The sequence below is a fragment of the Scyliorhinus torazame genome, chromosome 18 (assembly GCF_047496885.1).
Source record: "Scyliorhinus torazame isolate Kashiwa2021f chromosome 18, sScyTor2.1, whole genome shotgun sequence".
NCBI classification, from domain to species: Eukaryota; Metazoa; Chordata; class Chondrichthyes; order Carcharhiniformes; family Scyliorhinidae; genus Scyliorhinus; species Scyliorhinus torazame.
Genome location: NC_092724.1, coordinates 161,943,802 through 161,961,401, shown reverse-complemented (window position 1 = coordinate 161,961,401; position 17,600 = coordinate 161,943,802). Strand labels below are relative to the sequence as shown.

General features: G+C 46.5%; 1 protein-coding gene across 2 annotated transcripts in view; it reads left to right on the top strand.

The window, feature by feature from the left end:
- atad5a (ATPase family AAA domain containing 5a) overlaps nt 1-17,600 on the top strand; it is a 59,014-nt gene that overhangs the window by 37,198 nt on the left and 4,216 nt on the right. The window contains exons 19-22 of one of the 2 annotated variants that reach the window (XM_072483794.1): nt 4,134-4,198; nt 6,126-6,306; nt 7,849-8,051; nt 11,172-12,070. In XM_072483794.1, coding sequence (XP_072339895.1) covers nt 4,134-4,198; nt 6,126-6,306; nt 7,849-8,051; nt 11,172-12,070 — 1,348 coding nt within the window. Of the gene's footprint in view, nt 1-4,133; nt 4,199-6,125; nt 6,307-7,845; nt 8,052-11,171; nt 12,071-17,600 lie in introns of both variants that reach the window. The other variant, XM_072483792.1, reaches the window with a different exon arrangement.

The window sequence follows — 17,600 nt, the reverse complement described above, 5'->3', positions numbered from 1 at the left end:
ATTAAACATTGGGAATTAAAAGTCTAATGATAACCATTGTCAATTGTCGTAAATGTCCTTATCTGGCCTAGCAAACCACTCTGTTGAATCCAACTGCTACAAAGTAAAGAGAAAGGAATGAAACCGGGCAGACCACCCAGCATCGACACAGACACTGCGAACAACAGTGGCAAAACTCAGCCTTGCAACATTCCCCTTACTAACACCTGGGGGCTTGTGCCAAAATTGGGAGAGCTGTCTTACAGACTAGACGAGCAACATAATCATGCTGCTGGGATCATGTCTTACCAATGGATATCACCATTCCAGCAGATGTGGTGGCACCGTGGTATGCAGCCAGGAGGGAGTTGCCCTGGGAATCTCAGTATCGACTCTAGACCACATAAAGTCTCATGGCACCACGTTAACATGGGTAAGGAAACCTCTTGCTGATTACCATGCACCATCTTCCCTCTGATCATGAATCAATTCTTCTCCATGTTGAACACCACTTGGAGAAAGCACTGACGGTGGAAAATGAACTCTGGGTTGGGGACTTCAATATCCATTACCACAGACCGAGCTGGCCTGGTCCTAAAGGGGCAGCACTGCTAGACTGGGTCTGCAGTCCAGAGGTGAGGGAACCAACAAGAAGGAAAAACATACTTTACCTCATCCACACTAACCTGCCTTCCACAGATGTATCTGTCCATAACATTATCGTTAGGTGTGACCACCACACAGGGCTTCTGTAGACTAAAACCTGCCCTCACATCGAGGATACTCTCCATTTTGGTGTTTGGCACCACAACTGTGCTCAATGGGATAGGTTTTGAACAGATCTCGCAACTCTAGACTGGGCACTCATGAGATGCTGCAGACCATCAGCAGCAGAAGAATTTTACTCCGTTACAATCTGTAACCTATTGACCTGGCATATCCTCCACTCTACCATTACCTCCAAGCCAGGGGACCAACCCTGGCTCAATGAAGAGGATAAGCCAAGCTGTTCCAGTACAGCTGCAACACTGGCATCTACCTGACAATGTGGAAAATTGCCCAGGTGTGTCCTGTACACAAGAAACAGAACAAATCCAACCTGGCCAATTACCACCCTGTCAGTCTAGTCTTGATCATCAGTAAAGCGATGGAAGGGATCATCAACAGTGCTATCAAGCAGAACTTATTCAGCAATAACCTGCTCACTGATGCTCAGTCTGGATTCCGCCACAGTTATTCAGCTCCTGGCCTCACTACAGCCCTGGTTCAAACATGGACAAAAAGAGCTGAACTCCAGAGGTGAGGTGAGAGCGACTGCCCTCGACAACAAGGCAGCATTTGTCCGAGTATGGCATCCAGGAGCCCTAGCTAAACTGGAGTCAGCGGGGATAGGGAAAAACCTTCTGGTTGGAGCCATGCCTGGCACAAACGAAAATGGTTGTGGTGGTTGAAAGTTAATCATCATGGAATCCCTATAGTGCAGAAGGAGGCCATTCAGCCCATCGAGCCTGCACCAGCCCTTCGAAAGGTCACCTTACCTAGGCCCAAACCTCCCCCCCCCCCCCCCCCCCCCCCCCTTCTCTGTGACCCCACCCACATCTTTCGACTGGGAGGAAACCGGAGCACCTGAAAGAAACCCTTGCAGGCACTGGGAAATGTGCAAGCTCCACACAGACAGTAACCCGAGGTCAGAATCGAACCTTGGCTTCAAGACATCAGTGCAGGAGTTCCTCAGGGTAGTGTCCTCGACCCAACCATCTTTAGCTGCTGTCATCAATTAGCTTTCTTCTATTATAAGGTCAGAAGTGGGAATATTCGCTGATTATTGTTTGCTGATGGTTGCTATTCAGCACCATTCTTAATTCCTCAGATACTGAAGCAGTCCATGTGTAAATACAGCAAGACCTGGACAATATCCATGCTTAGGCTGACAAGTGGCAAGTTACATTCACGCCACACAAGCCAGGCAATGGCCATCTCCGATAAGAGAGGATCTAACCATCACTCTTAACATTCAATGGCATTACCATCGCTGAATTCCCCACTATCAACATCCTGGGGGTTACCATTGAGCAGAAACTGAACTGGACCAGCCACATAAATACTGTTGTTACAAGTGTAGATCAGGGACTGGGTATCCTGACTCCCCAAAACCGGTCCACCATCTACAAAGCGTAAGTCAGGAATGTGATGGAGGAGCGTCATGGTGGCGCTGTGGTTAGCACTGCTGCCTCACGGCCCCGAGGACCCAGGTTCAATCCCGGTCCGTGTGGAGCTTGCACGTTCTCCCCATGCCTGCGTGGGCCTCACCCCCACAATGCAAAGATGTGACTGGTAGGTGGATTGGCCACGCTAAATTGCCCCTTAATTGGGAAATTATATATAGGAGTGTGATGGAATAATCTTTTATTGTCACAAGTAGGCTTACATTAACACTGCAATGAAGTTACTGTGAAAGGCCTTCCACTTGCCTGGTTGAGTGCGGTTCCAACAACACTCAAGAAACTCTATACTATCCAGGACAAAGCAGACCACTTTATTGGTATCCCTTCCACCAACATTCAAATGACCAACTAATGACAAACCGTGGCAGCCGTGTGTCCGTCTACAAGATGCACTGCAGGAACTCACCAAGCTGCCTTCGGCAGCACCTTCCAAACCCAGGACCACTACCATCTAGAACGACAAGGGCCGCAGAAGCATGGGAACACCACCACCTGGAGATTCCCCTCCAAGTCGCTCACCATTCTGACAGAAATATATCGACGTTCCTTCACTGCTGCCATGTTAAAATCCTGGCACTCCCTCCCTAACAGCTGTGGGTGTACCTGCACCTCTGGGATTGCAGTGCTTCAAGAAGACAGCTCACCACTACCTCCTCCAGCTCAACGTGGGATGGGCAATAAATGCTGGCCTAACCAGCGACACTCGCATTCCGTAAATGAAAAACAGTCCGTTTGTCGCTTCAGTGAAACAACTTCATTTCCTTCTTCGTTTCCTTGTGTTGGGTGATTAACAATCAGATCGCAATGGTAGGGTCATTTCCATGGCTTTCCGCCTACAATGCTAAGTTGATTTGTATTCCTTTCGTCTCTTCACACAGCGTGCGGTTACTGGAAACTGAAAGGTTATTTCTTTGTTATATCTCAACATAGGTATTTGAGAATTGAAAATTAGATAAGATCTGTGTAAAACATTTTGGTTCGGATCCAGAAGGAATTTTGAGGCCAATTCTGTCAGTCTTGCTGAGGGTGTAGAAAAGATTTACAAGCATAGCAATAGGAATGAGGGGCTTTAGCCCCGTGGGAAGATTGGCGAAGCTGGGACGGCTCCCTGTACAACAGAGAAGGTGTAGGGGAGATTTGAGTGAGGTGTTCCAAATCATGAAGAGCTTTAGTAGACTAGATGAGGACATGATTATCAAGGGAGGGCAGGGGATGTATTGTTGCATCTTTTGGATGACATTTAAAACTGAGGTCCTGTCTCTGTATTTTGATTTTGAAATGAAAATTGCTTATTGTCACAAGTAGGCTTCAATGAAGTTACTGTGAAAAGCCCCTAGTCGCCACATTCCGGCGCCTGCTCGGGGAGGCTGTTACGGGAATTGAACCGTGCTGCTGGCCTGCCTTGGTCTGCTTTCAAAGGCAGCGATTTAGCCCTGTGCTAAACAGCCCCTTTTTATTATCCTGTCTCTTCAGGTGAATGTTGAAAATCCTGTATTACAAAATGATCAACATAGGATTATGAGATACGGATGGAGGAAATTGTGTTAGGATTATGAGATACGGATGGAGGAAATTGTGTAAGTTAGCACTGAGGCAGGGTTAGTTATAATACTGAACCGTGCTCAACATAGTGGTGAGTGGCCATAGTGTGAGAGCCATCAAACATCTCGTAACTCCTTCCCGACTTGAGGTGGGGAATCTGGGTGGAAGCTTGCGGGCACGTGCCTTAACATGTTTTTTTTAATGACGGTCTTGTTGGGTCTGCCAGTTGTAACACTGTGCCACCTGTAGTCAGTCAGTAACATGGGCAAACTCCATTGTTAGTTGGTTGGGGGCCTTGTGTCTGAGCACCTCGCCTCTTTCTGTTGAAATATTGTACTTGTACATTTGAAACGTGGTTATCAGCCCGGGTTTATGTTTGATCCTTAGATCCCAACTTCAGTTTAATGTTTGAGTGCTGCTTCGAAGAAATCTGCTTCAAAGTCCCATCCTCGGTAAGTAGTTTTTTTTTGTTGTCGTTTCTAATGAAAGATGTTTGGTGAACTGTTAAGTTCTCAAATGTTCTGGGCCACTAAACCAATAAAGAACAAAACGGATTATCAAGTCATTAGCTCTTTATAGGACCTTGCTTTGTATAATTTGACTGCCATCTTTCTATTATCGCAGCAACTACACTTTAGAAAATGGTTCATTGGCTGTAAAATGCTTAGGGACTTCCTGAGGTCATGATAGGCGCTTTGTAAATGCACATGGCACAACATTTGCAGAAATTGTGAGGGGGATAGTGATTAACTTTTAAGGGAACATAGACAGGCTGGCAGAATTTTAAAGAATTAAAATTAAATAATGAAATTTAATGTCAAGAATTGTGAAGTGGTGCATTTTGATAGGGTAGGAAAAACCTCGGAGAGACAATGTAAAATAAAGTGTACAATTCTAAAGGGGGTGCAGGAGCAGAGAGGCATGGTGGGTATATGTACACAAAGCATTGACGGTGGCAAGGCAGGTTAAGCAAGTGGTTAAAAGGACATCAGGACCACGACTTTATAAATAGCGGCATAAAATACAACGGCAAGGGAGCTTTGGTGGAACATTTATGAAACACTGGTTCAGCCTCCAGTGGAAGTAAAAGCAAATTACTGCGGATGCTGGAACCTGAAACCAAAGAGAAAATGCTGGAAAATCTCAGCAGGTCTGGCAGCATCTGTAGGGAGAGAAAAGAGTTAATGTTTCGAGTCCAATGACTCTTTGTCACTTCCAGTGGAAGTGTTGTGTCCAATTCTGGGCATCACATTTTAGGAAGGATGTGAAGACATAGAGAGGTTGCAGGGAACATTGATTCATGGATAAGGGACTTTAGTTAAAAGGATAAATTGGGGAAGCTGAGGTTCTTCTTGGAGAAGAGTAGGTTGAGAGGAGATTTGATGGAGCTTTTCAAAATCATTAAGGGTCTAATAATAATAATTAGTGTCACAAGCAGGCTTACATTAACACTGCAATGAAGTTACTGTGAAAAGCCCCTAGTCGCCACATTCCGGCGCCTGTTCGGGTACACAGAGGGAGAATTCCGAATGTCCAATTCACCTAACAGCACGTCTTTCGGGACTTGTGGGAGGAAACCGGAGCACCCGGAGGAAACCGACGCAGACACAAGGAGAACGTGCAGACTCCGCAGAGACAGTGACCCAAGCCGGGAATCGAACCTGGGACCCTGGTGCTGTGAAGCAACAGTGCTAACCACTGTGCTACCATACCACTAGAGAGAGTAGATAGAAAGATGGTTTAACTGACTTGTGTAACTTGTTCACGAAACTGCTTTAAAATTCAGTCAAGAATTATTCACACTAATTGTAGTTGATACTGTTTGCCATAGAGTGAGAGTCCGATGTTAGATGCAATGCCTTATCTTCAAAATAGTCTCCCTGGAAAGGGCATCCCTGGAGGTTTCGTAGACACAGGGAGAACGTGCAGACTCCGCACAGCCAGTGACCCAAGCCGGGAATCGAACCTGGGACCCTGGTGCTGTGAAGCAACAGTGCTACCCACTGTGCTACCGTGCCGCCCTTGTCTTCATTCTCACGCTAGGATATAGGAATGGGTGATCTAAAATGTAACCAGGTGTTGCTAACCTCTCAGTTAAGGCTGTTCTTCCTAAATATCCAAGCTATGTGTTGAAATATGAAGCGCTTTCACCAAACCTAGAATTTAGGTTTTAAGTAAATAACTTGTGACTTTATTTTATCAAATGACACCACTATTAGCCAATAAGTCAAAGATAAGCTAACTACTGTGTACCATGCCACCCACATACATATAGATATATATAGGGCTACATATAGCCTTGTTTTACTCTTGAACATAAGGATATTGTAAAGACCCAATACAGTGTAGTACTTCAAGTTTTCTATTCTTTTACAACAGGCAAATGTTGCCAGCTATCTCCAGCTCTTGTGCCTAGCTGAAAATTTAAGAACCGATACGAAGGACCTCACAGCACTCCTTGCTCTTAATAAGTGTGACATACGACAGAGCATCCTGCACTTGCAGTTCTGGGCAAAAAGTGGAGGTGGCTACCATGTGAATAAGCCCCTGCCTGCTGAAGGTAAGTGAAACCTGTATAATGTTCAGTCTGGTTCTCCTCAATTGAGATGCGTATTTGTGATACCGAAGCAAGAATTTTTGATTACGTTGATCTGATCGTTCTCCAGTCTGTTATTCTTCACAATGACTGGTGGTGAAGTGGTTAGCACTGCTGCCTCACGGTGCCAAGGACCCAGGTTCGATCCCGGCCTCGGGTCACTGTTCATGTGGAGTTTGCACATTCTCCCCATGTCTGTGTGCGTCTCATCCCCACAACCCAAAGATGTGCAGGGTAGGTGGATTGGCCACACTAAATTGTCCCTTAATTGGGGAGGGGAAAAAATTGGGTACTCAAAAAGAAAAACATAAAGTGTTATGGGCCAGGGTTTAGAGAATCCCAAAGTGTATCATGGAGCTCACCTGACCCACAACTTTTAATAGATTGTGGTGTGGGGAGTTAACCTTTTTAAAACATACAGTGAACATCTTAGCAACCATCAATTCAAATACAACCCCCAAAGAATACAACACTAAATAATCCTTAATAACCTCCCAAACAACATCCAGAAGACAAAAGAAACACCTTTTAACAGAAGCACATTAGCTTTACAATCACCACTGAGAACATTTATAATCCTGAATTCACCAAATGATCAAGAGACAGTCTTTTCATGGTAGAGAGATCAACAGTATTCCTGCTCTGTCTGGCTTCAGCTCCAACACCTGAAAACGAAACTAAAACACACCCTGCAGCAAACAGCCTAAAACAAAAGTAAAAAGTTGACAGACAGCCCAGCTCCACCCACGCTCTGACATCACTGATAAACACCCATTTCTTAAAGGTACATTTCTTAAACACCCATTTCTTAAAGGTACTCTCACATGACAAAAGCTGCTCCCTACTTTCTGAGCTTCTTTATGAATATGATGCAGTTACAAAGATACTAAAATGATGGTCAGGAAATGTCCGGCTGATCCATCAAGCCGTTGCCTCTTTATTTCCACCCAATGCAAGTATTAGTTTTGGAGGTTGGCCCCGGACCAGTTGGATGCTGGCTGTAAGGACTAGTTTTCCTACTATTTGAATTTTAACAAATCTAAAGATGAGATTAACCTTTGACCAGTCAGAGGAGAGAGGTCAGTACTCATTTGCCTTCAAAAGCCAGTCACACCCGTGGGTTAATGGTTCTTTTAAAGAAATATTCTAATATTCAATTAAATGTTTAATTGAGCAGGAGTCACTGTGCTCTTTCTTTCACCCTCTAATGACCAAATAACCCCAACTACAGCCTGCAGTTTCAAATATAAATGTTAAAGCTTCATCATACACCGAGACCTTATTTAAGGTCTTCAGTGTCTCACCCAAAGTTTCGCTGGTTCGCCCGGGAGCTTCTATTTTTGTCCCAAGAGATTTTTTTTTTTTTTTTTTTTTTTACAAAGGTTCATGTTGAGTTGTGTATCTGATTAAAATGTACACTTGGTCTAAAATTACATATGTATTTGTCTTTTTTTAATGTTTACCTTTTTATGTGGATCTTACCATTGTTCAATTAATGAACAGAAGAAATTAGCACAATTCCAAGCCCAGCTCAAGAAGAATTAGTCGGAAACGCTGTTGCTGCTGAGGACACCCTGGAGAATTCGTCAAAGAGCGGCTCCGTTGTGAAGACACAGGATGTTCCCAGATGCAACACCGGATGCACGGAGAACCTGCTTGGCTTAAAACTCATTACTGGCTGTTCAAGTGATCTCTTTTCCATGTTCAAGGTAACTGCTCCCACTGTCAAATGTAAACTGATATTCCCTCGTTCGAGGTAGCTTTGTGAAGGTCAAGGTATTGGGGAGGGGAGGGGTGGCACCCATGGGATCATTTCCTAAAGAGAAGCAGCGCCTTCAGAGTCCGGAGGAGGCGGCAAGATAAAATTGGAAGATCGGTTAAAGAGCCGATCGTTTGAACCTTCTAGTGAGCCCCTCCACATGCTGGAAAGGTAAGAGCCAAACTAATGGCCAATATGCCACCTGCTAGTTGGAGACTGAGAGTCCGACAAACGATTGGCTGACTAGAAGTGCCTCATTGTGGAATGAACCCAAAGATGAGACAAGCCTGTTAGAGACTGGCAAAATATAAAGCTCAGCTGTGGGGAATCCTTACACGCTACTGTAATGTAATACTCCCAGGGAGGTCAACTGTGGTGCTCCGGACAATCAGCGGCAGAAGAAATAATTTACCTGGTGGAGTAGTGTTAAGGGCACGGCTGATGGTAAATGACAAACTTCAAATGCCAGCAGGGAAACTGAAACCTATGAATTAGGAGCAAGAGTAGCCATTTAATCCCACAAGCTTGCTCCACCGTTCAATAAGATCATGGCTGACCTGACTAGTTCCAGATTCTCCATAAAGTGGAAACATCCTCTCCACATCCACCCTATCAAGACTCCTCAGGATCTTAAAGGTTTTGATCAAGTCGCCTCTTACTCAATAAACTCTAGTGGATGCAAACCTAACCTATCCACATAAGATAACCGCCCATTCCTGGTATTAGTCTAGTAAACCTTCTCTGAATTGCTCATGCATTTATATCTTTCCTTAAATAAGGAGACCTGTACTGTACACAATACTCCAGTTGTGGCTTCACCAATTTCCTGTATAATTGAAGCACAATATGCTACGTTTGTAATCTATTCCCCTCACAATAAACACAGACAGTCTATTAGCTTTCCTAATTTTACTTGTAGAATCATAGAATATCCACAGTGCAGAAGGAGGCCATTGAGCCTCATTGCTGGGAGTTTGACCAGCTATTCCTGTCTACTGCGATCTAAAACATCTCCCCTGCATCGGTTTCAGTGTCTCCTTAAATACGTTATTTCTCTTTGATCTCTCCGTTGTCTCACCCAGACTTTTTCGAACTGCGCTCTCCCAGAGTTGATTAACTGCATCTCTTTACTTTCGCTTTTTGAATTTTAAAAAAAGTAATCTCATTCTATCCATATTTTACCTGTGACCCTTTTCTTTAACACCGCCTATTTTCTCTTTTGGACAACAACAGCCCATTCAAATCTGTTCCTGTTCTGTAATCATCCTTACTAAATGATTTTATGTGATCATCTGTTTGAAGGATTGCTAGGCTCATCACCATATCAAACCTATAGTTTAGGTCACTCTCTGCCTTGCTTTTATTACTATTCACATACTCCCAACAGTTTTTTAAAATGACCAGAATATTGCCAACAGAAAAATATTACATTTATTTTATTTTATTTTTTAAAATTTTTTCAAATGTTTTCATATTTTCAACAAACCCCCCCCCCCCCCCCTTACAGAAAAAAGAAAAACCAAGATCACATAAATAAACATCTTACAACTACATAAACACAGTAGCAGACACAAAGTCCTCCACCCCCCCCCGGGTTGCTGCTGCTGCTGACCACCTCCTAACGCTCCGCTAGAAAGCCTAGGAACGGTTGCCACCGCCTGAAGAACCCTTGCACAGACCCTCTCGAGGCAAATTTTACCCTCTCCAATTTAATGAACCCTGCCATGACGTTGATCCAGGCTTCCACGCTCGGGGGCCTCGCATCCTTCCACTGTAGCAGAATCCTCCGCCGGGCTACCAGGGACGCAAAGGCCAGAATACCGGCCTCTTTCGCCTCCTGCACTCCCGGCTCGTCCGATAACCCAAATAGTGCGAACCCCCAGCTCGGCTTAACCCAGGTGTTCACCACCTTCGACACCGTCATCGCAACGCCCCTCCAGAACCCATCCAGCGCCGGGCACGCCCAGAACATGTAAGGGTATGATTTGCTGGGCTCCCCGAGCACCTCACACGCCTGTCTTCCACCCCAAAGAACCTGCTCCGCCTCGCCCCTGTCATATGCGTTCTGTGAAGAACCTTAAATTGCATCAGGCTAAGCCTGGCGCAAGAGGAGGAAGAATTAACCTTACCCAGGGCGTCCGCCCATGTACCCTCGTCTATCTCCTCCCCAAGCACCACCTCCCATTTACCCGTTAGCTCCTCCACCGAGGTTCCTCCTTCTGCATCTCCTGGTAGATCGGCAAGACCTTGCCTTCTCCAACCCACACCCCCGAGAGCACCCTATCCTGGATCCTACGTGCTGGACGCAGCGGGAACTCCCTCGTGTTGTGTTGTGTTGCCCTATTATGTATTTTTTTTTATTCCCTTTTCTTCTCATGTACTTAATGATCTGTTGAGCTGCTCGCAGAAAAATACTTTTCACTGTACCTCTGCACACGTGGCAATAAACAAATCCAATCCAATCCAATCCAATCACCTGCCGTCTTACAAACGCCCTTACCTGCATGTACCTGAAGGCATTTCCGGGGGAAGCCCGAATTTTTCCTCCAGCGCCCCAAGGCTCGCAAACGTCCCATCTAAAAACAGGTCCCCCTTCTAATTCCTGCCCTGTGCCAGCTCAGGAACCCTCCATCCATTCTCCCCGGGATGAACCGATGGTTCTCCCGGACCGAGGACCAAACCGAAGCCTCTACCTCACCCCTGTGGCGTCTCCACTGCCTCAAAATTTTCAAAGTCGCCGCCACCACCGGACTCGTGGTGTACCTAGTCGGCGGCAGCGGTGCTGTCACCAGTGCTCCCAGACTCGTGCCCACACAGGATGCCATCTCCAGCCTCTTCCACCTTTCCCCCTCCCCCTCCATTACCCACTTGCCTGACGGGTTTTCTTGACGGTAGGTGTAAGAAACCTGAAGGAAGTGAACCCAAATGAAATGTTTTTTTGTGTAGCTTCTGGAATGCGAGTAAACTGCAGCGTAGATTTCCTCTGAAGCAATGGGGAGGTTACAGCAGTTGCTCCGTGACTCTATTCAATGCTGATCTATATCTGTATGGTTTGTGATTTGCCTTTCAGCAGGAGATCGTTTCACTGGAACAGTGGAGAAGTCAAGTGCAGATTCTGCTGGAGTTCCAGAGGAGACAGCTGGACTTCATATCCCATAATTTGGAGATTCTTCTGCCTCTGCCAGTCCGAGTTGTTCCTGACCCAAAGGGGCCTGAAACTCTGACTGCAGAGGACGCTGAGCTTCCCGTCTGCAACCCTGCACGCCCAGCTGCAACACTGCCTCAGGGCAGCAACGCATCTGTCGATGCCAGCCCTGTAAAAACCTCGCGCAAACTGAAGCATCAGAGAAAAGTCGTCATGTTCGATGACAGTGACTTGTTTGACACAGAGCTAAATGAGAGCGATACCTTTGTGACTTTACCGAATGAAATTCCTACCTCGCCTTGTGTTGTTGGAAACGTAGCAGAAAGCCAGGCTAGTGGAGTGAGTAGAGATGGTCCCTCTGGGAACAAAACTGATTGCTCCAAAGTTACTAAAAAGAAGCCAAGGACACAAGCAGAACAGAAGTGTTGTGAGTCGGTATCTTTGTGCCTCGGATTGCTGGCCGAGTTCACGGACAGTGTCTCATTCTTGGACTGCTGCCTCCACAGAGGTGCGGTTGAGAGAGAGGGTACGTGTGGACAGAGTGGTTATCACTGGGCTGCCGCGGAGATTAAGAATGGCATGTTGGATGAGGGCAGAGCCGAGTCGGGAGATTGGTGTTCCTCGTACAGCTTTGGGGAGATGAGGGCAACTGTGGAAGCCTTGAGCTGGGAGAAGTGTCGGTCGCAAATTCAGCAAATCATGGAGCCATCCGTTACCAAGTGCGAGGAACCAGAGAAGGGCCCAATGGAGGAACTCACCCTTCAGACCCCAAATCGGCAAAACAGTAATGCTGCGATCACGCAGTTTTCCCATCGTCACACGAGGTACGTTTGACACTTGTAACTGCATTATGTGCTTTAAAATTGATCCATTGACTGGGTACCAACACTTTTTATTGTAGTCCCCTGTGCCCACATTCCTCACTGCCCTCGCCACTCATATATAATTGTGGCGGGGAAAATGTTGAACTTGCTCCTCAGCCTGTTGCAGTGCATCACTATAACTTTCACTTAGCAAAACTGTCACCAATGTTGTCTCTAATTCCCCATTACTATATAGAGTCTCACATACAAGGTCCATCAGCTCACGGTACTGTTTATGGAACTGTGAAGTCCCTTTAAGGTTTCTAAGCATGCTGCATCTTAAAAGGATTGCTGTTTGTCCTTGATACTGGATGTACATGTTTATAGCACAACCACGCACATTAAACATTCATCCCGCTCCACCGCCGGTGTACTGTGACTGCAGCATCCACTATCCACAGGGTACACTGCAGAAACTCACCAAGGCTTTTCAGTACCATGCGTGACCTCCACTGTCCAGGAAGACAAGAGCAGCAGATACATGGGGGATATCATTTACCTCCCAGTCGTACGCCATCCTCACAGTTCCGACATCATCGCTGGGTAAACTGGGTCATTTTCAGGCAATGTGTGTGAGGGTGTGGGTGCAATGTCACTGCTCACCTGTTGGTGGTGCAGTTGAGCTTGTAGAAATTCCCCAGCTTTTAAGCGATAGAATCATAGAATTTACACTGCAGAAGGAGGCCATTTGGCCCATCGAGTCTGCACTGGTCCTTGGAAAGAACACCCCACTTAAGCCCACACCTCCATCCTATCCCCATAACACAGTAACCCTGCCTAACCTTTTTGGACACAAAGGGCAATTTTTTTAATCATGGCCAATCCCCCTAACCTGCACACTTTGGACTGTGGGAGGAAACCGGAGCACCTGGAGGAAACCCACGCAGACACTGGGAGAAGAGGCGACTCCACACAGACAGTGACCCAAGCCGGGAATCAAACCTGGGTCCCTGGAGCTGTGAAGCAGCTGCCACACGTTGTATGGCTCCTTCACTGTTTTGTATAACGAAAAATGTGTATTCACCTCGGTGATTTAATAATTCACAAGTATAAATACGCCAGTCTGCCCTGACCACGGCACCGAGGTCCCAGATTCGATCCCGGCTCTGGGTCACTGTCCGTGTGGAGTTTGCACATTCTCCCCGTGTCTGCGTGGGTTTCGCCCCCACAACCCAAAGATGTGCAGGGTAGGTGGATTGGTCACGCTAAATTGCCCCTTAATTGGAAAAAAATGAATTGGGTACTCTAAATTTTTTTTTTTAAAGGATGTGGCTAAAGCTTCACTCCAGGAGCTGAGGATGAAATCTGGATGAAGTTTCCAGTGGCGTACTGAAGGAGAGCTACACAGTCAGAGGTGCCATATTTTGAAAGGGGCATTAAACCTTTTCAGGTGGTCTTAAAAGATCCCGTGGTTTTATTCAGAGAAGAGCAAGTGAGTTCTTCCCAGATTCTTGAAGCCATTATGCATCATTCAGTCAACAACACTGAAATATTCTAACCTGGTTGTCTGTCAGTGGGAGCTTACTGTGCACAAAATGGCTGCTGTATTTCCCCACTTTAAAAATGTGACACGCTTTGAAAGCACTTGGGCTGTGTGCTGCTGTGACCCTGTGCAAAATGCTCTGTGGATGCAAGTTCTTCCCTTTTTTTTTAAAAAGTGGAAATCCGAACGATTTGCAGCAAATTCAACTCCGTGACACCACAAATAGAACATAATCTAGCCACAAAGGTGGGATTTAACAGTGGACTCTTGTCTCTTGTTTTCTCTGGGGTGTTATTTGTCTTACTGACTTCCCCAAAATTTGTGACCTTGCCTAAATGTGTGTGTGCGTGTGTGTGAAAACATACTGCCATTGTGGTTTTATTTTTATAAATTCCTCTTTCTGTGAAAGACGGTAATTGCTGGTCAGAGAAGTGCGCTGACCAGGGATTGGGCGCTTGCATAGGTTACTAACTCGTTAAAGAGAAAGTACAGACAGAGTGGTGGTAAGGGAGGGGAGCTGTGGAGTGCAGTATCCTAGGAGCCTGTCCTTGGATGTTCCTGGTCTTGATGCACATAAATAATCTGTGATTGCAATATCAGTGTAGGCTGTCACTGACGACACAAAGATGGGAGTTGTAGATTTAGACGTACGGGCAAAATATTGGAACTAAATCTTGATGTGTTGGGTGTTCTGGATCACATACGGGTCACCAACACTTGAAGTAGTGTAACACTATTTTATTAAAAGGTTAACTATTTAAACATACTTGAACTGTGGGTAAATACGATACCAGCTTTAACTAAAGACCTTTGCCTTGTCCTAACCAGTTGATGCACTCAGCACATGGTGAATGTCTGTGTTGCAGGCTGTGAGCTCTGTGCTCCTAGCTAGCTGCAACTCGAATGAGCGGGAACTCTGATGCCCCGTCTTTATAGTGCGTGTGCTCTCACTGGTGATTGGCTGAGGTGTTGTGTATGTTGACTGGTCCCACTGTGTGTCCATCAGTGTGTATGTGTCTGCACCATGACATACTGGTGTATATTATGACAAATCTTTGCTGAACTGCAGTGATTGAAGTTCAGTAAAGATAACTTTCAACCATATTATAATTTTTTGTTAAATACAAGCCACGAGGAGGATAGAAATTGTCGTGAGGAATACCACGGTATCGATTTCCAAACTAGTGTGAGCAAAGCATTTTAAAGATAAATGTGATACTGAGTTACTGTGCTGTGGAAAATGAGTTCAATTCACAGTCCTTTTTAAAAAATAAATTTAAAGTACCCAATTCACTCTTTCCAATTAAGGGGCAATTTAGCGTGGCCAATCCACCTACCCTGCGCATCTTTGGGTTGTGGGGGCAAAACCCACGCAAAAACGGGGAGAATGTGCAAACTCCACACCAATTCACAGTCCTCCAGAACTGAAGATGTGGGGCAACAACTAAAATACACTAATTTTGCAGGATGCAACAGCGAATTTTGCAGCCGATTAAATACATGAAGTGTAGTCACTGTATTTGTAGTGAGTGTGACAGCCAGATTGCACACAGCACAGTCCCACCATCAACAATAGGTTTTTGATAGTGCCAGCTGAGGGATAAATATTGACCAGAATACCTCGAGAACTCCCCTGCTCCTCTGCAAATAATGTTATGGGCTCCCTAACATCCACACTAAAGGTTTAATACAAAGAAATGTACAGCACAGGAACAGGCCCTTCGGCCCTCCAAGCCCGTGCCGACCATGCTGCCCGACTAAACTACAATCTTCTACACTTCCTGGGTCCGTATCCTTCTATTCCCATCCTATTCATGTATTTGTCAAGATGCCCCTTAAATGTTTAATCTGAAAGACTGCTCTAAAGGTGCAGCTCTCCTTAATTGACCGTCCGCCAGTGCAACGCTGCTTCAGTTACTGGTCTTCCAACAGTGCTACGCACTTACAGATACTGATTCTCCAATGGTGCGGCGCTCTTTCAGCTACTGACCCTCCAACGATGCGGCGCTCTTTCAGCTACTGACCCTCCGACGGTGCCACACTCACTCAGTTACTGACCCCCCGACACTGCGGCACTCACTCAGTTACTGACCCTCCGACACCACAGACAGTACAGCGTACCCTCAGTTACTGACCCTCCGGCGGTGCGGCATACCCTCAGTTACTGACCCTCTGACAGTGCGGTGCTCACTCAGTTACTGACCCTTAGACAGTGCAGCGTACCCTCAGTTACTGACCCTCGGACAGTGCAGCGTACCCTCAGTTACTGACACTCCGACAGTGCGGTGCTCACTCAGTTACTGACCCTCCGACAGTGCGGCGTACCCTCAGTTACTGACCCTCCGACAGTGCAGCGTACCCTCAGTTACTGACCCTCAAACAGCGCAGCGTACCCTCAGTTACTGACCCTCAGACAGTGCAGCGTACCCTCAGTTACTGACCCTCCGACAGTGCGGTGCTAACTCAGTTACTGACCCTCCGACAGCGCAGGGTACCCTCAGTTACTGACCCTCCGACAGTGCAGCGTACCCTCAGTTACTGACCCTCCGACAGCGCAGCGTACCCTCAGTTACTGACCCTCAGACAGTGCAGCGTACCCTCAGTTACTGACCCTCCGACAGTGCGGCGCTCCCTCAGATGCTGACCCTCCGACGGTGCGCCGCTCCCTCCGTTACTGACCCTCCGAGGGTGCAGCGCACCCTCTGTTACTGACCCTCTGACGGTGTGGAAGTCCCTCAGCAATTAAGCGTGGACAATTCACCTAACCACATCTTTTTGGGTTGTGGGGGTGAGACCCACACAGACACTGGGAAAAGGTGCAAACTCCGCCTGGACAGTGGTTCGGGTCCCAGATCGAACCCGGGTCCTCGGCGCCGTGAGGCAGCAGTGTGTCCATTGTCTACTTGACGGAGTCAAAAACATTGATTTGTGTTTCACATTCTGCCTTGAATGGAGCATTGCTGTAAAATCATAGAATTTACAGTTGCGAAGGAGGCCATTCGGCCCATCGAGTCTGCACCAGCGATGGCGCAGTGAGTAGCACTGCTGCCTCATGGCGCTGAGGTCCCAGGTTCGATCCCGGCTCTGGGTCACTGTCCGTGTGGAGTTTGCACATTCTCCCCGTGTTTGCGTGGGTCTCACCCCCACAACCCAAAGATATTCAGGGTAGGTGGATTGGTCACGCTAAATTGCCCCTTAATTGGAAAAAATTAATTGGGTGCTCTGATTTTATTTTTTAACAAGTCGGCACTGGCTCTTGGAAAGAGCACCCTACTTAAGCCCACGCCTCCATCCTATCCCAGTAACCCCACCTCACCTTTTTGGGCACTGGGGGCAATTTATCATAGCCAATCCACCTAACCTGCACATCCTTGGACTGTGAGAGGAAACCGGAGCACCCGGAGGAAACCCACACACACACTGGGAGAGCGTGCAGACTCCGCACAGACGGTGACCCAGCAGGGAATCAAACCTGGGACCCTGGAGCTGTGAAGCAGCTGTGTTCACCACTGTGCTATCGTGTCGCTGGTGTATTACCTGAAGCTGCTTTTCAAACATAGCTCTGTGTCTCTCATCGATTGTGGTGGATGTGAAAGACACCAGCGCATTAGCCAAAGAAGACACAACACCACCTCCCTTAACTGACAGCAACAAAAACAGGTCAACGAGTTAGACCTTTTTAGTGCTCTGATTGACCGCTGCATTTTGATGAAGTATACAAATGCACTTTACTAATCTGCAAGGGTTATTTTTGTATATGTATTGTGCAACCAGCTTCCAATCTCTGCTTTGCACCAAAACTCCTTGAGTGAGCTGTTTGGCGTTTTGTCAGTGACTATTAATGTAAGGGGAATTCAGTTTAATTTGCATAGCTCGTAGCTAGCTGATTCCCGCCTTCTCTTCCATCACCACCACCCCCACCCCCCAATATGCTCCAGTAACCAGATCATATTTTCAGCAGTTCCTTTCACTGCTTTGGTCACAACTAAATTTCAGATATTTGACTCT